The sequence below is a fragment of the Dicentrarchus labrax genome, unplaced genomic scaffold (genome assembly GCF_905237075.1).
Source record: "Dicentrarchus labrax unplaced genomic scaffold, dlabrax2021, whole genome shotgun sequence".
NCBI classification, from domain to species: domain Eukaryota; kingdom Metazoa; phylum Chordata; class Actinopteri; family Moronidae; genus Dicentrarchus; species Dicentrarchus labrax.
Window position 1 is genome coordinate 20,985,596 of NW_026136720.1, and position 16,531 is coordinate 21,002,126.

General features: G+C 42.5%; 1 protein-coding gene across 1 annotated transcript in view; it reads left to right on the forward strand.

Moving 5' to 3' along the window:
* Nucleotides 1–16,531, forward strand: part of map1ab (microtubule-associated protein 1Ab) — a 74,827-nt gene that overhangs the window by 52,266 nt on the left and 6,030 nt on the right. Inside the window, 4 exon segments of the mRNA XM_051381861.1 lie at nt 2,872–2,954; nt 3,604–3,741; nt 3,951–7,004; nt 7,007–15,941. Coding sequence (XP_051237821.1) covers nt 2,872–2,954; nt 3,604–3,741; nt 3,951–7,004; nt 7,007–15,941 — 12,210 coding nt within the window.

Genomic DNA, 16,531 nt, shown 5'->3' on the forward strand with positions numbered 1-16,531 from the left:
ACAAAAGCCAGAAAGCTGAATACTGCGGGACCTTTTAAAGTCTCCGTGCACTAATGTCACTTACACATTCATCTATCCATTAGCTGTATATGGGAGTGAAAGCAAACTTGATCTGAGAGACCTCCAGCATGCATTGGCAGTGACAGCCCTCTTAGGCGCTCTGCATTGTTGATGTTCTCTGAACCCCGGGGGGGGCAAGCAGCGTTCAGACTGACTTAGAGTGTCTTTGTTGTTGTAGTATCACATTGTACCAGTCTGCAGTGTCAGCGAGCAGTCACCCTGCAGGCAGCCATCAGCAGCTAATGCAGCCTCTTCTCCTCTGTTTCACCTGAGACAAGCACATCAGGAGGTCAAAGGGACACCCTGTCTCTCTGGGCTTCATTCCTCTGAGAGTGGATTTACAAATTCATACCATAGCTGATTGACGCAGGTGTCTCCAGTGTCCGTATCGTTGCCTCAGTGTTGTGTGTTGCTCTTGTCAGCGTTGGAAATATCAAAGAAAAACTTGCAAATCATCGCTCACCCTCGCAGCTTAGTCATCGCGCTGTGAAACCGGACATGTCTGTGGGCAGATCTGCTGAAGTGTTAGAACTCCTGACTGCTGTACCAGCAGGTTCACTTGAACAGTGAGGGGTATCATCGTTCTCCGTCCATCAACAAAATCCTTCAATCACCTCTCCTCACTCGCTCCACGCAGGCTTCAGTTGAGTAAAAATAATTTTCTGTCTCACATTACTGATGGTAACTGCAGTGTGTCTGCAGGGGGGGAAAAAACATATGGCAGTGTGTTGCTATGGTAACATCAACAGAGGGAGCCACATCCTCTAGTTTGATGCGCTCTGAATGTTTGTTTGATATTTATGAATTCCTGTTTAATGCAGTGTAGGCATATGTGAATATGCCTTCACTTTATAGACATACCGACATCATTTTATTATTCTAACCATTTTCATATAATTTCTCTAACAATTTACATTTAGTCTTGACTGAATATCTTATTGGATCCCTATGAACATTTGTGGTCCCCAGATGATGAATTGTAATTATTGTAGTCAGCTTTTTTGGGTAGACCTGACAAAAATGTATTACATAGTAATGTAATGTAATATATAATTACCTGCTCAAGATGAATATATGGATCAGCTTTTTGGTTCTATTTCTATTTATTCTGTGCTGCTGCTGGATGTGCGAGATGCAACCTTTCCTATATGCCAGATAAGTTTCCAAAAGCCAACTAAAAGTTTTATGATCTCCAAGAGAGGAGAAAAATCTCCTGACATTCCTTTATATGAAAATGTCACAGATGACTATGTGCTAGATAAGAGGAAAATGTGGTTGAGTCAGTTCAGTTTTTTCGTCACTGTCATAATGTTAACGCAATTTAGTTCAATAAAGAATAAGAAAGCATAAAATACAATCATCTGCTGGAAGCAGTTACTAGGGCTGTGATTGCCATCTGCAATATAACAGCTACTTATTGAGTGCTTCTTCCTTTGACTCACAGATGGTCTAGACTTATAAGTACTGCTCTGATTACCTTATTGATAAAAATCTGAATCATTTCTTTACTGTGTGAAATTACTTTTCTTATCAATTTAATTCAAACTCATGCATCTTAACTGTCATGACTCCTTTATAATTTCATAATGTCATAGTCCCTAAACCATCACAGTATCTGACGCTGAGAATGATTTATCGTATTTAACATCAGAGGTTTTTCATGGACAACACATGTTGACAGCCCAGATCCTAAAAAGATGGCAAAGCACCGCAAACTCAAGGGATGCACTTAAGATCTCAGTGGATGGTGGAGTCACTGAGATCCTTCTAATATTAGACATCGCTTATATTAGACCCTGCATCTGTGCTGAAACAAAGGGGAATTAAAAGCTTAACATCATCTCTGAGTGGAATTAAATGCTGATGCATAATATGATGAATATTCAGGATGTATGGAAATGTGCTCTTCAATGCTCAGGTTTTTGTGTGTGTATTTCCATGCATTATTGTTTTCAATAATTTCAATGTGTGTGTGTGTGTGTGTGTGTGTGTGTGTCATCATGGCAAATGTGGTCCCGCAGAAACCTACTGTAGCAGGAACTATAGTACTTTGGCAGGTGTTTATATAGATAGATAGATAAGATAGATAGACACTTTATTTATATATATGTCTGTGGACAGATTTTGTTGATGCGCAAGATTCAGTCACGAAACTGTACAGGTGTGTAGTTGAGATCAAAATAAAGGCCAAGTTCAATGTATGATGATGATAATGTAGTAATGACCGCTGAGTACTTACGGGTTGGAACATCAACATGTTAACAGGAAATGCTGGTGTGATCGCATCACAAGATGGTTTCTAGTTTTGTCTTTAAATGTTCCTGGCATGAAATGAAAAATCTGACTCCTTACAACCAGCACCACATTGCTAGTCGCTGTATTTCTGTCTTAGGCCAGAGGTCAAGTAATGGAAAAGCACGATACCTAGTATCCATGGTAAATACTGGTCTCAACTTAGTGTGTGTTGTGCTTATGGCTTTAATTTTAAACTTCCCCCAGCAAACATCAGTGACCTATTTCCTATTCCAACTTTTGTTCTTGCGTTGATGCACAAGTGGGTTGCCTGTCTCTATATAGTGATTGCCCCACATACGATGCTGTATGCAGTATGGTAAATCTCAAAGAGGTTTTCCAAATTAGGTCTGGACGTCGTCCAGCAGGATGTCTTTAGGCCAGACGGCTCAGCGTCTGGCTACAGTGTTGGTCAACATGTTTACCTTGTCCAACCTTCAGGCCTTGATGGAGTTGAATCCCAGACTTAAATACTTTATTAATGAAAGATTAAAATCATGTTTTTAATCTCACCTACAGGGCAAAGAACTCTTCACCACCGAAGTGATGTCCTAGAGACCGTGGTGCTTGTCAACCCTTCAGAAGACACTGTTGTATCAGAGGTAATGTCAACATGGTATATTTCAGTGCTGGTTGCATGTTCCTTCTCCTCTGACTGACACATTTACCTGTTAGTTCCCTTGAAGGCTGGGCAAATTTTGAGAATGATACCAAAATTATAATTTTTTCTTTTGCCCAACAAATCCAAGACCAAGATATGGACTGAGCAGAAGATTTTATAGTCAAAAAATAAACCTGTCAGTGCTCTCTTGTGGATTAAGTATGTAATGGAGACACCATTTCTAAATTACCTCCACATTTTACAACTTTTCCAGAATAAAGTACAGTCTGAAATAGGCAGAATTACTATTACTATAATTATTAATCAGGATCTATCTTATTAAAGACAGCCAGGCATTTAATGCCTGCTTTTTGTATTTGACAGTTTCCAAAACAAGGTGCTATGGACACATCAGTCAGTACAGAAGAACTATTGAGATTAGATACCCAGCAAATCACCTCCATTTGTTATGGAGCTCCAATAACAAAAAGACTGGTGACTTTTGTGTCTGTTAGATTTAACCTTAACACAAGTAAAGGGTATCTTCCTTTATTAGTGACTTTATTAGAGTATTTCTCTCTTTATCTTGGTAATGTTGTCTGTCCTTTAACTGTCCTCTGTCTCCCTCTCTCTCTTTGTGTGTGTCCCAGATCCAGTCTCTAGTCACAGACTCAGCAGGACACAAGCTTCTGGTTTTGAGTGGCCGGAGCTCAGATCACGGTGGCCTTCTTCTTCAAACTGGGGTTTTCACCTACCAGACCTTTTCCCGTGTTTTTGCTGATCCTGGGGTGAGTCAAAACTACTATTTTCTGAAAAATGCATACGGTACAATTATACAGTATTTTAAAGCCTTCTAACATTTATGAACATGTTAGAAGGCTTTAAAATAGTATATATAGAATATAAAAGGCTAGGTACATATTTAGTTTTTTATATCTTTACAACACATCTACAACATTTATTCATTCATCACTGACTGATGTGTGTCCTCCGGCAGGTCAGTGAATTATTGGGCACAACAGCCCCCAAGCAGCAGGCTACACTTACTGTGTCCTGCCGCGGGGAGGTGGGCTGGAGCTCCCTGGGACAGCATCAGACCCTGCGGGAGTTCCTGGAATACAAACTAAACCCTGAGCCTGTTCTCCCCAAGATGGAGGGCGTCACCGAGTTCACAGAGTATATCTCTGAGACAGTTGACGTCCCTTCACCTTTTGACCTACTGGAGCCACCCACTTCAGGAGGCTTCCTGAAACTGTCCAAGCCATGTTGCTACATCTTTCCCGGTGGACGAGGAGACTCTGCTCTCTTTGCTGTTAATGGCTTCAACATCTTAGTGGATGGAGGCTCTGAGCGAAAATCATGCTTCTGGAAGCTCGTTCGTCACTTGGACCGCATTGACTCGATTCTACTCACACACATTGGCGCTGACAATCTCCCAGGTATCAATGGGCTGCTTCAGAGGAAGATAGCAGAGCAGGAGGAGGAGCAGTCTCAAGGCTCTACCAACTATAGTGACTGGATGAAGAACCTGATCTCTCCTGAACTAGGTGTGGTATTCTTCAATGTGCCAGAGAAGCTCCGTATGCCAGAGTCTAATCTTAAAGTGAAACGCAGCATTGAAGAGGCCTCGTTGACTTTGCAGTATCTTAACAAACTAGGAATCAAGCCGGAGCCTCTCTGTCGAGTGGTCAGCAACACCATTGAGCCCATTACTCTGTTCCACAAGATGGGAGTGGGCAGGTTAGACATGTATATTCTCAACCCGGTCAAAGACAGTAAAGAGATGCAATTTTTAATGCAGAAGTGGGCTGGCAACAGCAAGGCCAAAACTGGCATTGTGCTGCCCAATGGGAAAGAAGGAGAAATATCTGTGCCCTACCTTACATCAGTTACAGCCTTAGTCGTCTGGCTCCCTGCCAACCCTGCAGAAAAGATCGTCAGAGTGCTGTTCCCTGGGAATGCACCACAAAACAAGATCCTAGAGGGGCTGGAAAAATTAAAGCACCTTGACTTCTTGCGCTATCCTGTAGCCACACAAAAGGACATTGCCTCAGGAGCTCCACCCTCTGTTATAAAACAAACCAAGTTAAAACAAAGAACCGATAGCAAAGAGAGTCTCAAGTCCTCCCCGAAGACTACCGCAAAGGCCCCAAAGAAAGAAACTGAAGGACAAGATGACGTGTCAGCTGCCACAGAGGCAAAGAGTGACTCTGTGAAAGAAAATATATCAGAGAAAAAAGAGGAGAAAAAGCCTACTAAAACTATAAAATCTAAAACTGATGTGCCAGAAAAGAAAAAACTCTTGAAAGAAAAATCCTTAAAAAAGCACTCTAAAGAAAGGGTGTCAAAAATGGATGAGAAAAAGGACAAGGAAAAGAAAGAGATCAAGAAAATAAAGAAAGACGACTCTGCTAAAAAAGATGAAAAGAAGGAGGTCAAGTCCAAAGAGGACAAAAAGAAGGACTCATCCAAACCTGAGCTGAGAAAAATTACAAAGCCTGACCTAAAACCACTTACACCTGAAGTCAGGAAGACATTACATAAAGCTAAAGTGTCAAGTAAAGCCAAGACTGGAAAAATCAAAGCGGCAAAGGCTGAACCTGCTGAAACTGCTGAACCGAAGAAAGAGGAGCCGAAACCTGAAATTATTCAATCTGAACCAACAGAGAATGTAGCCGTTGAGGGCATATCTGCTCCCTCAACTCCTGAAGACCTCACCAAGGATTTTGAAACACTGAAAAAGGATGACGTTGTAGCTGTATCCGCAGAGCCACCGGATAGTGACAAGGTTTCATTGGAGCCAACAGCACAAAGCCTTACACAAGAGAACCAGGAAGCACAAGAAACTACTTCTGAAATTCCACCTGACACAGAGCTTACAGAAAAGGAGGCCTCCGCTCCAAAAGCTGAAGTTGAAGACAAAGAGTCAACACAAGACAGAGAAATTGAAGAGGCGCAAAAGTTTGAGGATGAGGGAGCAGCAACTCAGGATGAGGAAGAGGAGGAGGAGGAGGAGGAGGAAGAAGCCCCAGCTGCTGAAAAGAAAACAGAAGAAGAGGAGGAAGAAGATATGGGAATAGGTGAAGAGGAAGATGAATCAAAATGGAAGGAGGCAAAGGACGATGGACTTGACAGGAAACATGAGATAGAAGAAATGGAGAAATCAGAAAATCTCTCAGCTATGGTTGTGACAAAAGAAGAGCTACAAATTACTCCCTCCGAAGAGGAAGAGGAAGCAGTGGAGAAAGCTGAACTTGAGGAGGTAGAAGATTTAGATGTAATAGCAGACGAAGAGATCAAAGTCAAACCTGAAGATGAAGCTGAAGAGCAAATGGTCACTGAAATTCTGACTGCATCCAAAGACGAAGAAGAAGAGGAGGAGGAGGGCTACCTGTCACATGTTGGAGGTGCCACAGCTCCCATAACCTCAATAGCTCAAGGAGCCGCTGCAGCTGAACCCATCTCCTATATCCAAGACGAGACCATCCCCGGCTACTCTGAGACAGAGCAGACCATCTCTGACGAGGAGATTCATGAGGAGGCAGAGGAGAGGATTCCACACCTTCAATACGATGTTGGTGCCTATGACATCTCTGTTCCAGACCAGACAGAATCATTTGTAAACATTCACGGCATGAGGGAGATGCAAGCTGCAGCTATGACTGAGAAAAGTTTTATCCCAGGTGTGCAGGAGCAAGTATCAGTGTTCACCAACATCATCACTGCTCCTCTGGCAGAAGAGGAGCATGTGTCTTCTGCAACGTCCATCACAGAGTATGACAAAGTGTCGTCCTTCCCTACTTCTATCACTGAAGACCAATCTGTGGCATCGGTCACAGCGCCCCCAGCTGAAGAACCACCCAAAACCCCCATTAACCTTTCAACACCACCTGACACTACCCAAAGCAAAGAGCAGTCACACTCTGCAGGAACTCTTTCACCGCCTTCTTTAGAAGATGACAAACAATCCAAGTCTCCTGCAGAGGACTTACAACTTCCTGTTGCAGAAGTGAAAATGGGGGCTAAAGCTCCTGATGCTCATGATGAGGAAGAGGAGGAAGAAGAAGAGAGGAGGAGGAGGAGGAGGAAGAAGACCAAACTCCTAATGTTGACATTTCACTTGAAAAACTCCAAGAGGGCTATGCTTTATCCCAATTATTACAGGAAAAAGAGAGAGATAGCGATAAGCTGGCTGGCTCAGTGTCTCCAGTTTCAAAATCAATACAAGACACCAAACCAGCTCACCTACCAGTTGAAGAGGAAAATATAGATGTAATTGCACCTAAAGATATTTCATCTGTTGTTCCTACTAGACCTTTTGGCTCAGACTCAGTAACTTCAGAGAGTGAAGAGCGCTGCTTCAGTCCAGATGATATCACTGTGAAAATGGCCTCCCCTCCACAGTCAGGACCACCGAGTGCATCTCACTCTCCACTTCGTCAGTCGCCAGTGGAAGACAAGATGAAGGTCTTCCCTGATTTGGAGCCGCAAAAGCAAGAAAAGCTCCTCGATGTAGTCACAGCATCTGAAGACACAACTAAGAAGAAAGATGAAGCAGAAACAGAGACACAAAAAGATGTTGAAAAAAAGAAAGCAGATCAGCAGGAAGAAGAAGTTTCAACATCTTTGGACAAATCATTTGAGAAGGACATTAAAGAGGTTCCAGTGATAGATACAGAAAAAGACACTTCATCATTGCTAAAAGATGAAGGCAAACAGGCAGAAACAATCCCTGTTGTTGCAGGAGTTCAGCCACCTGTGTTAGGAAGGGATTCCCTTATCTCATCTGGACAAAGTGATGAAGAGGTTGATGAACGGTTCAAAGAGAAAGAACCTAAAGTACCAGTTCCAGATAAATTTCCAGAGACGGATGGTCGTTTCCTAGATGACGATGATGGCAAGAAGGATGATGACAAGAAGGATGATGACGATGATCACGGTGATACACCTGCAGTTAAAACTGTCAAGACAGAACAGGAGAAAGAAAAGGACGATACCTCCGATGTCATACAAATCATGGATGAGCAGAAACCAAAATCTGTCATCCAGGAAGACGTTTCTGCCGTTAAATCCATCACGGATGAGAAAGCCGAGAAAGAGGCAGTAAAAGATGATACCTCTGATACCAAACCTATCAAAGAAGAGCAAATTGCAACAGACATTGTCACTGTTGAGAAAGTCATTAAAGATGAACAGAAAGAGCCTGAGAAAGACTACTCTCCTGAAGTCAAAACTACTATAGAAGCAGAGATGGAATTTGTTGCTTCTGAGGCCAAACAAATCAAATGTGAGCAGAAGCAGGAAGATAAAAAACATGATGATGATTTTGATCTCAAACCCAAAGGTGAGGTTGTTGAGACAGGGGTTAAAAAGGATGATGTATCTGATAGTAAGATTTTGAAAGAGGAGAAAAAAGAGACAGAAGAGAGTTATACTTTTGATATGAGCCATATAAAGACTGAAGAGAAAGAGACTGAACAGGTCCACGCTACAGATATCAAGCCTGTTAAAGATGAGATGGAGATAGAGTCAAAAAAAGATGATGTGTCCATTATTGAGCCTACTAAAGATGAGGAGAAAAAGGTGACAGAAACATCTGATATCAAAGTGAGCGAAGATAAGAAAGAAGAAAAAGAGATGGAAAAGGTAGATGATTCTGCTACCAAGCCCTTTACAGATGACCAGAGAGAAAATGAGAAAGAGATGGGTGACATCATTGTTGCTAAACTCACCAAAGAAGAGATTATTTGTAAGGGCGATACGTCTGCTGTTACCGTAAAAGAAGAAATGGGGCAAGATGTTATCTCAACCATCAGCCTCACCAAGGTGGAGGAAAAGGATGTAACAGTGAGTAAAGATGAGATTCTTGCTACAAAGCCAACCACTGAGCAAGAAAAAGAAAAAGAGACAAGCAAAGATGATGACACCAAACTCTCCAAGGAGCAGGATAAAGATGTTACAACAAGCGAAGATTACATCTTCAAATCTTCTGTAGAAGAAGACAAGAAGGAAGACACAAGTAAACATGAGACTGCTGCTATAAAACTTACCATGGCAGAGGAAAAAGATAAACTGCCCAGTAAGGAAGATACTTCTGCTGCTAAACCAACAGTAGGAGAAGAAAAGGAACAAGAGGAAAGTAAAGAGGATACTGCTGCCATCAAACTTACTAAGGTGGAAGAAGAGCATGTTATAGTATGTAAAGACGATTTATCTGCCACATCAACCATGGTAGAAGCAAAGGAGATACTTAAGGATGCTGTCAAACCAGTCATGGAGGAAGAAAAGGGGCAAACAGAAACAAATAAAGACAAAGATGTTCCTCTTCCTGTCAAACCTGCCCAGATTGAGGAAGAGGATGTAATGGTGAGCAAAGATATTTCCTCTGTCAAAACATCCAAGGACGAAACAACCACAAAGGATGACATTTTTGTTGTTAAACCTACCACACAAGACGAAAAGGAAAAAGAAATCAGCAAAGATATTTGTACCACCAAATCAACGATAGAAGAAGAAAAGGAGAAAGCAGTTGATAAGGAGGAAACTATCACTGTGAAACCATCCAAGGAGGAAGAAGTTTCAATTCAGGATCATAGTGTTACTATCAAACCCATCAAGGAAGATAAAGATACAGTAACAATTAAGGAGGACATTTCTGGTATCACACCTGCCAAGGAGGAGGAAAGCAAAGACACTGGTGGTGTAAAACCTCTTGGAGATGTGGAAAAGGCAGAGCTGAAAGATGTTACTTCTGATGTAAAACTCATCAAGGAGGAGACAAAAGAAATCATCAAGGATGAAATTTATGAAAAAGAAATTAAGGTTAAAGAGGAAGAAATGGAAAAAGATAAAGAAAAGAGTGATATTTCTGATTCTGTATCCATTAAGGAGCAGAAAGAAAATGAAATAGATGACACTTCTGTCAAAACCATGAAGGATGACAAGGAGGTTGAAAAAAGTGACATTTCTGAAAAACAGATAAAAATGGAGGAGGTTAGAGAGGAGGTGAAGGATGGTATATCTGACCACAAACCCATTTTGGAGGAAATTAAGGACACCAGTGTTGAGCAACCCGAAGACACGAAGGAGAAAGAGCCATCTAAAGTTGAAATCATCGAGGGGGGAATGAAAGATGTTGTCAAACAGGACAGTGGTGACTCCATCAAACAGGAGACAGAGAAGGAGATTTACACTCCAACATTTAGCATCAAAGATGAGACAAAAGAGAAAGGGGATTATCCTAAGAAGGATGATAAAGAGGTAGATCTTCCTGTGAGTCAGACCTCAGAAGAGGAGAAAACTAAAAAAGATATTTGTGATGTGAGTGATCAGCATATACATGAGGAAACCTCTGAAAAGCTTACTGAAACTCAGAAAGGAAAGGAAACTTTTGGAGCTACATCAATAGAAACACAACAAGACACTTCTGTAACTATATCAAGTGAAGACCTGAAACCAGTGAAAGACATTTGTGTGTCTCCCAGCCACATCCAGGAGGGGACAAAGGAGCAAGATAAGGAAGCAAAGGTCATTATTAGTCAAGAAGAGAAAATGGAGAAAGAAAAAGATGATGCACACGTTGCTGAACTAAGCAAAGAACAGAAAATGGAAAAAGAACAAGAAAAAGAATATACCTATGGGACTGAAGACATCAAAGATGAAAAGACAAAACCAGAAGAGGATGAAAAAATGATTAAAGAAAAGGATGTTGTTGATGCAAAGACAGATGAGACCACAGAGAAAGAAAAGTATGACCCCTCTGATGCAGACCACACCAAAGAGGAGAAATGGGAGCGAGAGGAGTTACAAGAGAAAGACATGGACAAAGCCATTAAACAACCCGCACAGACAGAATTAGGAGAAGCAGCAACGGTGTCCAAGTCAGATTACAAACCTGCATTTGTGGTTCAGTCATCCGATGAAGACAGGGAAGATGAAGAAGAGGAGGACATTTGTATGGGAGGAGCAGGCTCCAGACCTTTGTCAGTGGAGCCAAGAAAATCAGATCATGACATCTCCTCTGCAGGTCTGCCCTCATCCCAAACTATAGAGACAAGTGACCAAACTAAACCACCAACATCAGAACAGACCACAGTGATTATACCAACACTTACAATGCAGGAGCCCTCTATTGATGAAGACGTCAAAGAGTTTGGCAAAGAGGAATCCAGACTTTCACCTGAAGCAGGCAAAGATGTTGTGAAAATAGAAACCACACCTGCGCCACTTGCCAAGCCAGAGCCCTCCTTTGAAATCGTCACATCAAAAGAGGAGACAACCTCTATTCCAAAACAGGAAACAGCTTCAGACATCTCAGCAGCTAAAGCAGAAGTTCTGTCAGACTCTACTGACAAAAAGCCTGTGTTGTCAACAGTATCAAGTACTGACAGTCAACACAGGAGCTGTACGCTTTCAAGCACTGAGAGCCAATCCAGTGTGGACGAGTCACCACAACAAGAGAAACAGATACTGTCTCAGGCAAGCTCAGGACTTGGTGCTACAGAAAAAACAAAGCTGGATGAGAAACCAGAAAAGGAAGCAGAGCGGGAGATGGAAGGAGAGCGAGAGGTGGCTTCTCCAGGATTATCACAACCCTGTTCATATTTTATGCTGGACAAAGATTCTGAGGATGCCAGCCACACTGAAGTTGTAAAATCAGACACTGCAAAAATGGAGAGTGTTGATAAAATGGCCACAGAGAAGGAAGTGGTAAGTGGAAGCCTCGGAGATGAAAAGCAAACCTTTGGTGCGTCCAAATATGATCCATATGAAAAGCCCATTCCAAAAGATCATGACTTGGACTCTAGAGAAGAAAGTGAGGTTTCTTTAGGTTTTGATCATGCCTCTGATATGGGTATTGATGATAATAGAAGAACAAGCCAGACAGAGGCTGGAGGAACCATGTTCCTCCTGGATGATCAATACAAAGAAGAGCCTCTGTCCTTTAGCAGGGTCGATTACAGCCCAGTGTCCCTCACAGAGAGTGAGAGGAGCAGCCACCACAGCCAAAGTGCCTCACCTAAATATGAAGACAGAGAGAAAGGCCAGGAGGAAGAGAGGGAGAGAGAAGAAAGACCAGATACACCTTATGTTGACAAAAGCTTTTCATCCATAGAAATGCAAGATAACAAAATGTCCCAGGCTGCTGAGTCTTATTCTTTCACTACCAAAGAGGACAAACCTGAGAAATCAGAGAAAGAAAAAGATTATATGACCGAAGGTGGTGCAGCAGCTTTTCAAACTGGGGCAACAGGAGAAACTGATAAGGTTTCTACCAGTGCTGTTCAATCAGCAGGCCCCTCATTTAGACAAGAAACACCCTCTCCACCATGGAGCCAATCAGATCTTGGTCCCCAAGTTTCAACTACTCCTGTAGCTTTTGGAGAATTCACTGAAAAGAGAACAACAGAAAAAGAGAAAGAAAAATCTGCTGAATCACTTAAAGACAAAGTGGAGTCCTCTGATCATGAAAGAGAGGGATCTTCATCTGGTCGGCATTCACCTGCAGAAAAAGACATTTTACCTCAACAAGCATCACCTTTAGAGAAAGAAGCAACTTCAAGTGATTCAAGGACTGCAACTGCTGCCACATTTTTAGGACATGGAATAGATGATAACGTCTTGGCATCTGACAATAGTCAAATTAGCAGCTCTGCCCCTTGTAAATCCGTGTTAGACTTTCCTGAAGCAAAAGAGAGTCTGATAGATAAAAGGTTACTTGTAGAGGGGGAAGATTTCAATGTTGATGATGATGAAGACGAAGATGAGGACGAGGAGGAAGAAGAAGAGGAGGAGTTAAGTGATATAGATATGGAAAAGGGTGCCAGAGAACAGTCTGAAAAAGAAATGTGCAGACGTAGCTCTGATGATGGTGCTATGTTAGCAGAAGTAGAAGACTCCAATAAAAAGTCTCAGTTGCCTGAATCAAGCTTCCTTAAAGAGGAAACAGTCTTTAAACCAACACCTGATGATGCCTCAGCTTCTAAAGTCACAGAGACACAAAAGGTGGACATGAGTAAAAAACCACCATCTCCAGAAATAAAATCACTCAAAGCAGATGATACAGCTGGTGATACAGCCACATCCAAGCTTCCTGAGACAAGAAGTGAAGATCTATGTAAAACATCTCTGTCACCAGACCCAAGCGCTCACAAAATGGACGAAAGCAGTTTCACCTCAGCAGATGCCCCAAAACTTCCTGAAACGAAGAAAGCAGAGGACACAGACAAAATTAATTTGTCTCCTGAACAAACCACAAAGAGAAGGTTGTCATCAGCAGAGGATTTTACCTCTGCTCAAGTACAAGAGTCAAAAAAAGGAGATGAAGACAAAGTGTCTCCATCGCCAAGTTTTTTGACAAAGGAAACTTCTCAATCAATGTCCACAAGCAGCATAACAGGCAGCTTTTTGCCACCTGACAATTCAGAGTCCATGGCCAAGGTTACATCTAGTTCCTCCCCTCCATTAAGAGGCAGCTATGCCGATATTGGACAGAGCAGATCTGGAGGTTATTCTGAGCATTTTGACAGTGAGGAGAGTCAAGTAGAATTGAAGGAGGATGTGCTCTCAGATGCCTCCCAGCTATCCAAGGTAAGCTATGATAAATATTACAGCCAAAGTCAAGATGAGAGGCAGACCCCAAATATCACTGCAAAACATGAAGAAACTTCCTCATCAGCTTGCACATACACCACCTTAACATACTCTTCTTCAACATACTCCTCCACATCGTATAGTTACTCGTCCTCAGGCTCAACATCTGGACCTTCGAGCCAGCAGTTGGGAGACAAACCTTCCACAACGTTATCAAGCTGTGACGTAACTCTAGCCAAAGACGAGCGATCATTCACCACAGAGTCTACAAGCTCCTGCTTTGGAGGGTTTCAAAGAGATGAGTACATGGAGGTGACGACGAAACCTGCAACAAAAGTGTCTTTGCCCGTCCAATTTGAAGACACCAAACCATCATCTCCGATCTTGTCTATCACTGCCAAACAGACTGGGGATCAAAGTGGTTCTGCAAAGCCTGAAACAGACACAAAGTCAAGCACAGATAGTTTCTCTACGCTAGAAACTAAGATTACAACATCCTCTGCAGCACCATCTCCACAAAGTACAGAACCTGTAAAAGCGTCAGAAAGTTTACCCACATCAGAGGCTTGCTTTGATGTTTCTCCCCTCAAAAGGGCTGACTCCTCTGATAGGGTGTCCCAAGGGTCAGCAGAAGATGAGGAGCCTGATACAGTTGAAATGGAGGACAGCACCCTACCATGTCGCATAGAATGTCAAAAAATCAAAGTGGCTGAACAAAAAGAGACTTTTTCATCAATAACTGAGTCATATGTGGTAGAAACTACCATACACTCAACAGAGACGAAGGCAGTCACCATCACCTCTTCTTCTGTTGTGTCAAAACCTGACGTGGTTATGGAAACAACTCAACAGACAGCCTCAGTTACTCCACCAATTGATAGTGGTGCTAGCAAAACCACATGTGCCACAACAGATGTGTCCAAAATGGAGGAGGACAAACAGAAAAAGGATAAAACACCGGAGGTAAAAGAGGGAAAGGCAAATGGAGCTATAGCACCTTTGAAGGAAGATGCAAAGGTGTCTGAAAAAGAAACAAAAGAAAAAGATGAAAAGACAGAGACTGCAGAAGACAGTGAAGTCAAACAGAAAATAGAGGATAGGAAATTAGAGGAAAAGACATGCAAAGACATCACAGAGGAGAAGACAACCGCTGATCCAAAGATGTGTGAAAAAGCCGAAGATTGTAAGAAAGGACAGGCAGAAAGAGTAGAGGAGAAAAGCTTGTTAGAGAAGCCATCAGAGAGGTTAGAGGTCAGGAGAAAGAGCAGTATATCTGATTGGGAGCTACTACAGAGGCCTGAGGACTGCCCAAGTGCCCCTCCTCCAGGTTATGGTGATGATGATGAGGAGGAAGAGGATGAGGAAGCAATGGAAGCGATGGAATGGATGGCCAGTGTCCACGGTACCTCTGTGTCCTCCTCAAAAGATACCTATCACACAGAAACATCTAGCAAAGGAGCTGCAAAGGCTGATCGTCCCTCTGATTTGGACACTGGAGCAACTTCCTCCTCTGCCTCCCATCCAGGCTACTCCTCCTGTGAATATAAACATCGCAAAGGAGAACTTTCTCCATCATTCATCAACCCGAGCCCTCATCACCTCTCCAGTGACGAGGGTGAGGAGGATGGCCAAAGTGACCACTCACAGGAAGGGGATGAGGATGATCAGGAGCAACACTCTGTTAAAAGGAGGTCGCACAAGCAAAGGCGCCACCACTCTCCAAGTTATCATGGAGATGCTGGACATGGGCCACAACAGCTGTCCGGTGGCATGTCATCTGGTTTGGCTGTAACATTAGCTGGAGAGGAAACACCTCCGACGTCAGTGAGCGAGTCGTTGCCTTCACAGTCTGACTCTGACGTCCCTCCAGAAACCGAGGAGTGTCCATCCATAACAGCTGAAGGAAATCTCGACTCAGATGAAGATGCTGAACATCTGCCGGTGGACAAATTATCTGCATCTGGAACTGGAGGGGGTCACCATCCTTCATCACCAAGGTCAACTCAGAAGACTCATGATCCCCTCCCAACCCCAATGAAGGACCCGCTTCCCCACCCTCCCCACCCAGATGTGTGCATGGTAGATCCAGAGGCTCTTCTCAATGACCACAGCAGCACAGAGAAACTTCTTAAGAAGGAGCACAAGACCACAAAGGGCCTGAGGAAGGGCAAACCCAAGTCAGCCTCCCCTGCTCGTAAGGGCGAGGTCAGAAAGAGGTCGTCAACTCCAGTGAAGCAGACTTCCAAGGACTCTGCCTCACCTCGATCAGCCTCCCTCAGGAGGAAGGACACAGACAGAAGCTCCAGGCTGATCAAGATGTCTGAGACCCAAGGCTCCAGGAGTGAGATTCTCAACCCGGGGAAAGGCTTGGTCAATGGTGTCAAGAGCAGTTCAGGTGTGTTAACATATTCACATCTTGCAACATAACATGCATTTAGCTTCCAAATATTTCCTGGACTGATTCAAACTGCCTTCAGCCCAGATTGATAAAGCATTAGGATACATAAAGCTCACAATTATAGACAATGGTTGCAAAGTGGCAAAGTTGATTGCACTCATGCTCCTTCTTTACAGCATTTTGCACTTAAAATATATATATATATTTTAACTAATACTCAAAAGATATCATATTTGCGATACCAATAAAATACTTGATATTGGATATTTTTATTTAATAATAAAACTGAAGTCAGAAGGAGATGTTAAGACCCCTAGATCTAACTAAATTCAGCCATTCGCAACATTTACATGCTCATAAGGCAATTACAATGCAATCAAAACAACTATGTAGTGTTTCCCTCCAATTACATGAACATGATTAAGTTCCCAATTAAAATACACTTATATATAAACATATAAAGTCACATTGGTAGATAACATTTAGTAAAGTTGTACATGTGCTGTTAGGTTGATAACATTTTGTGAAACTGGGTGACTGGTTATCATGTTTCTACATTTATTTTTTATTTCAGTAAATATGATTAT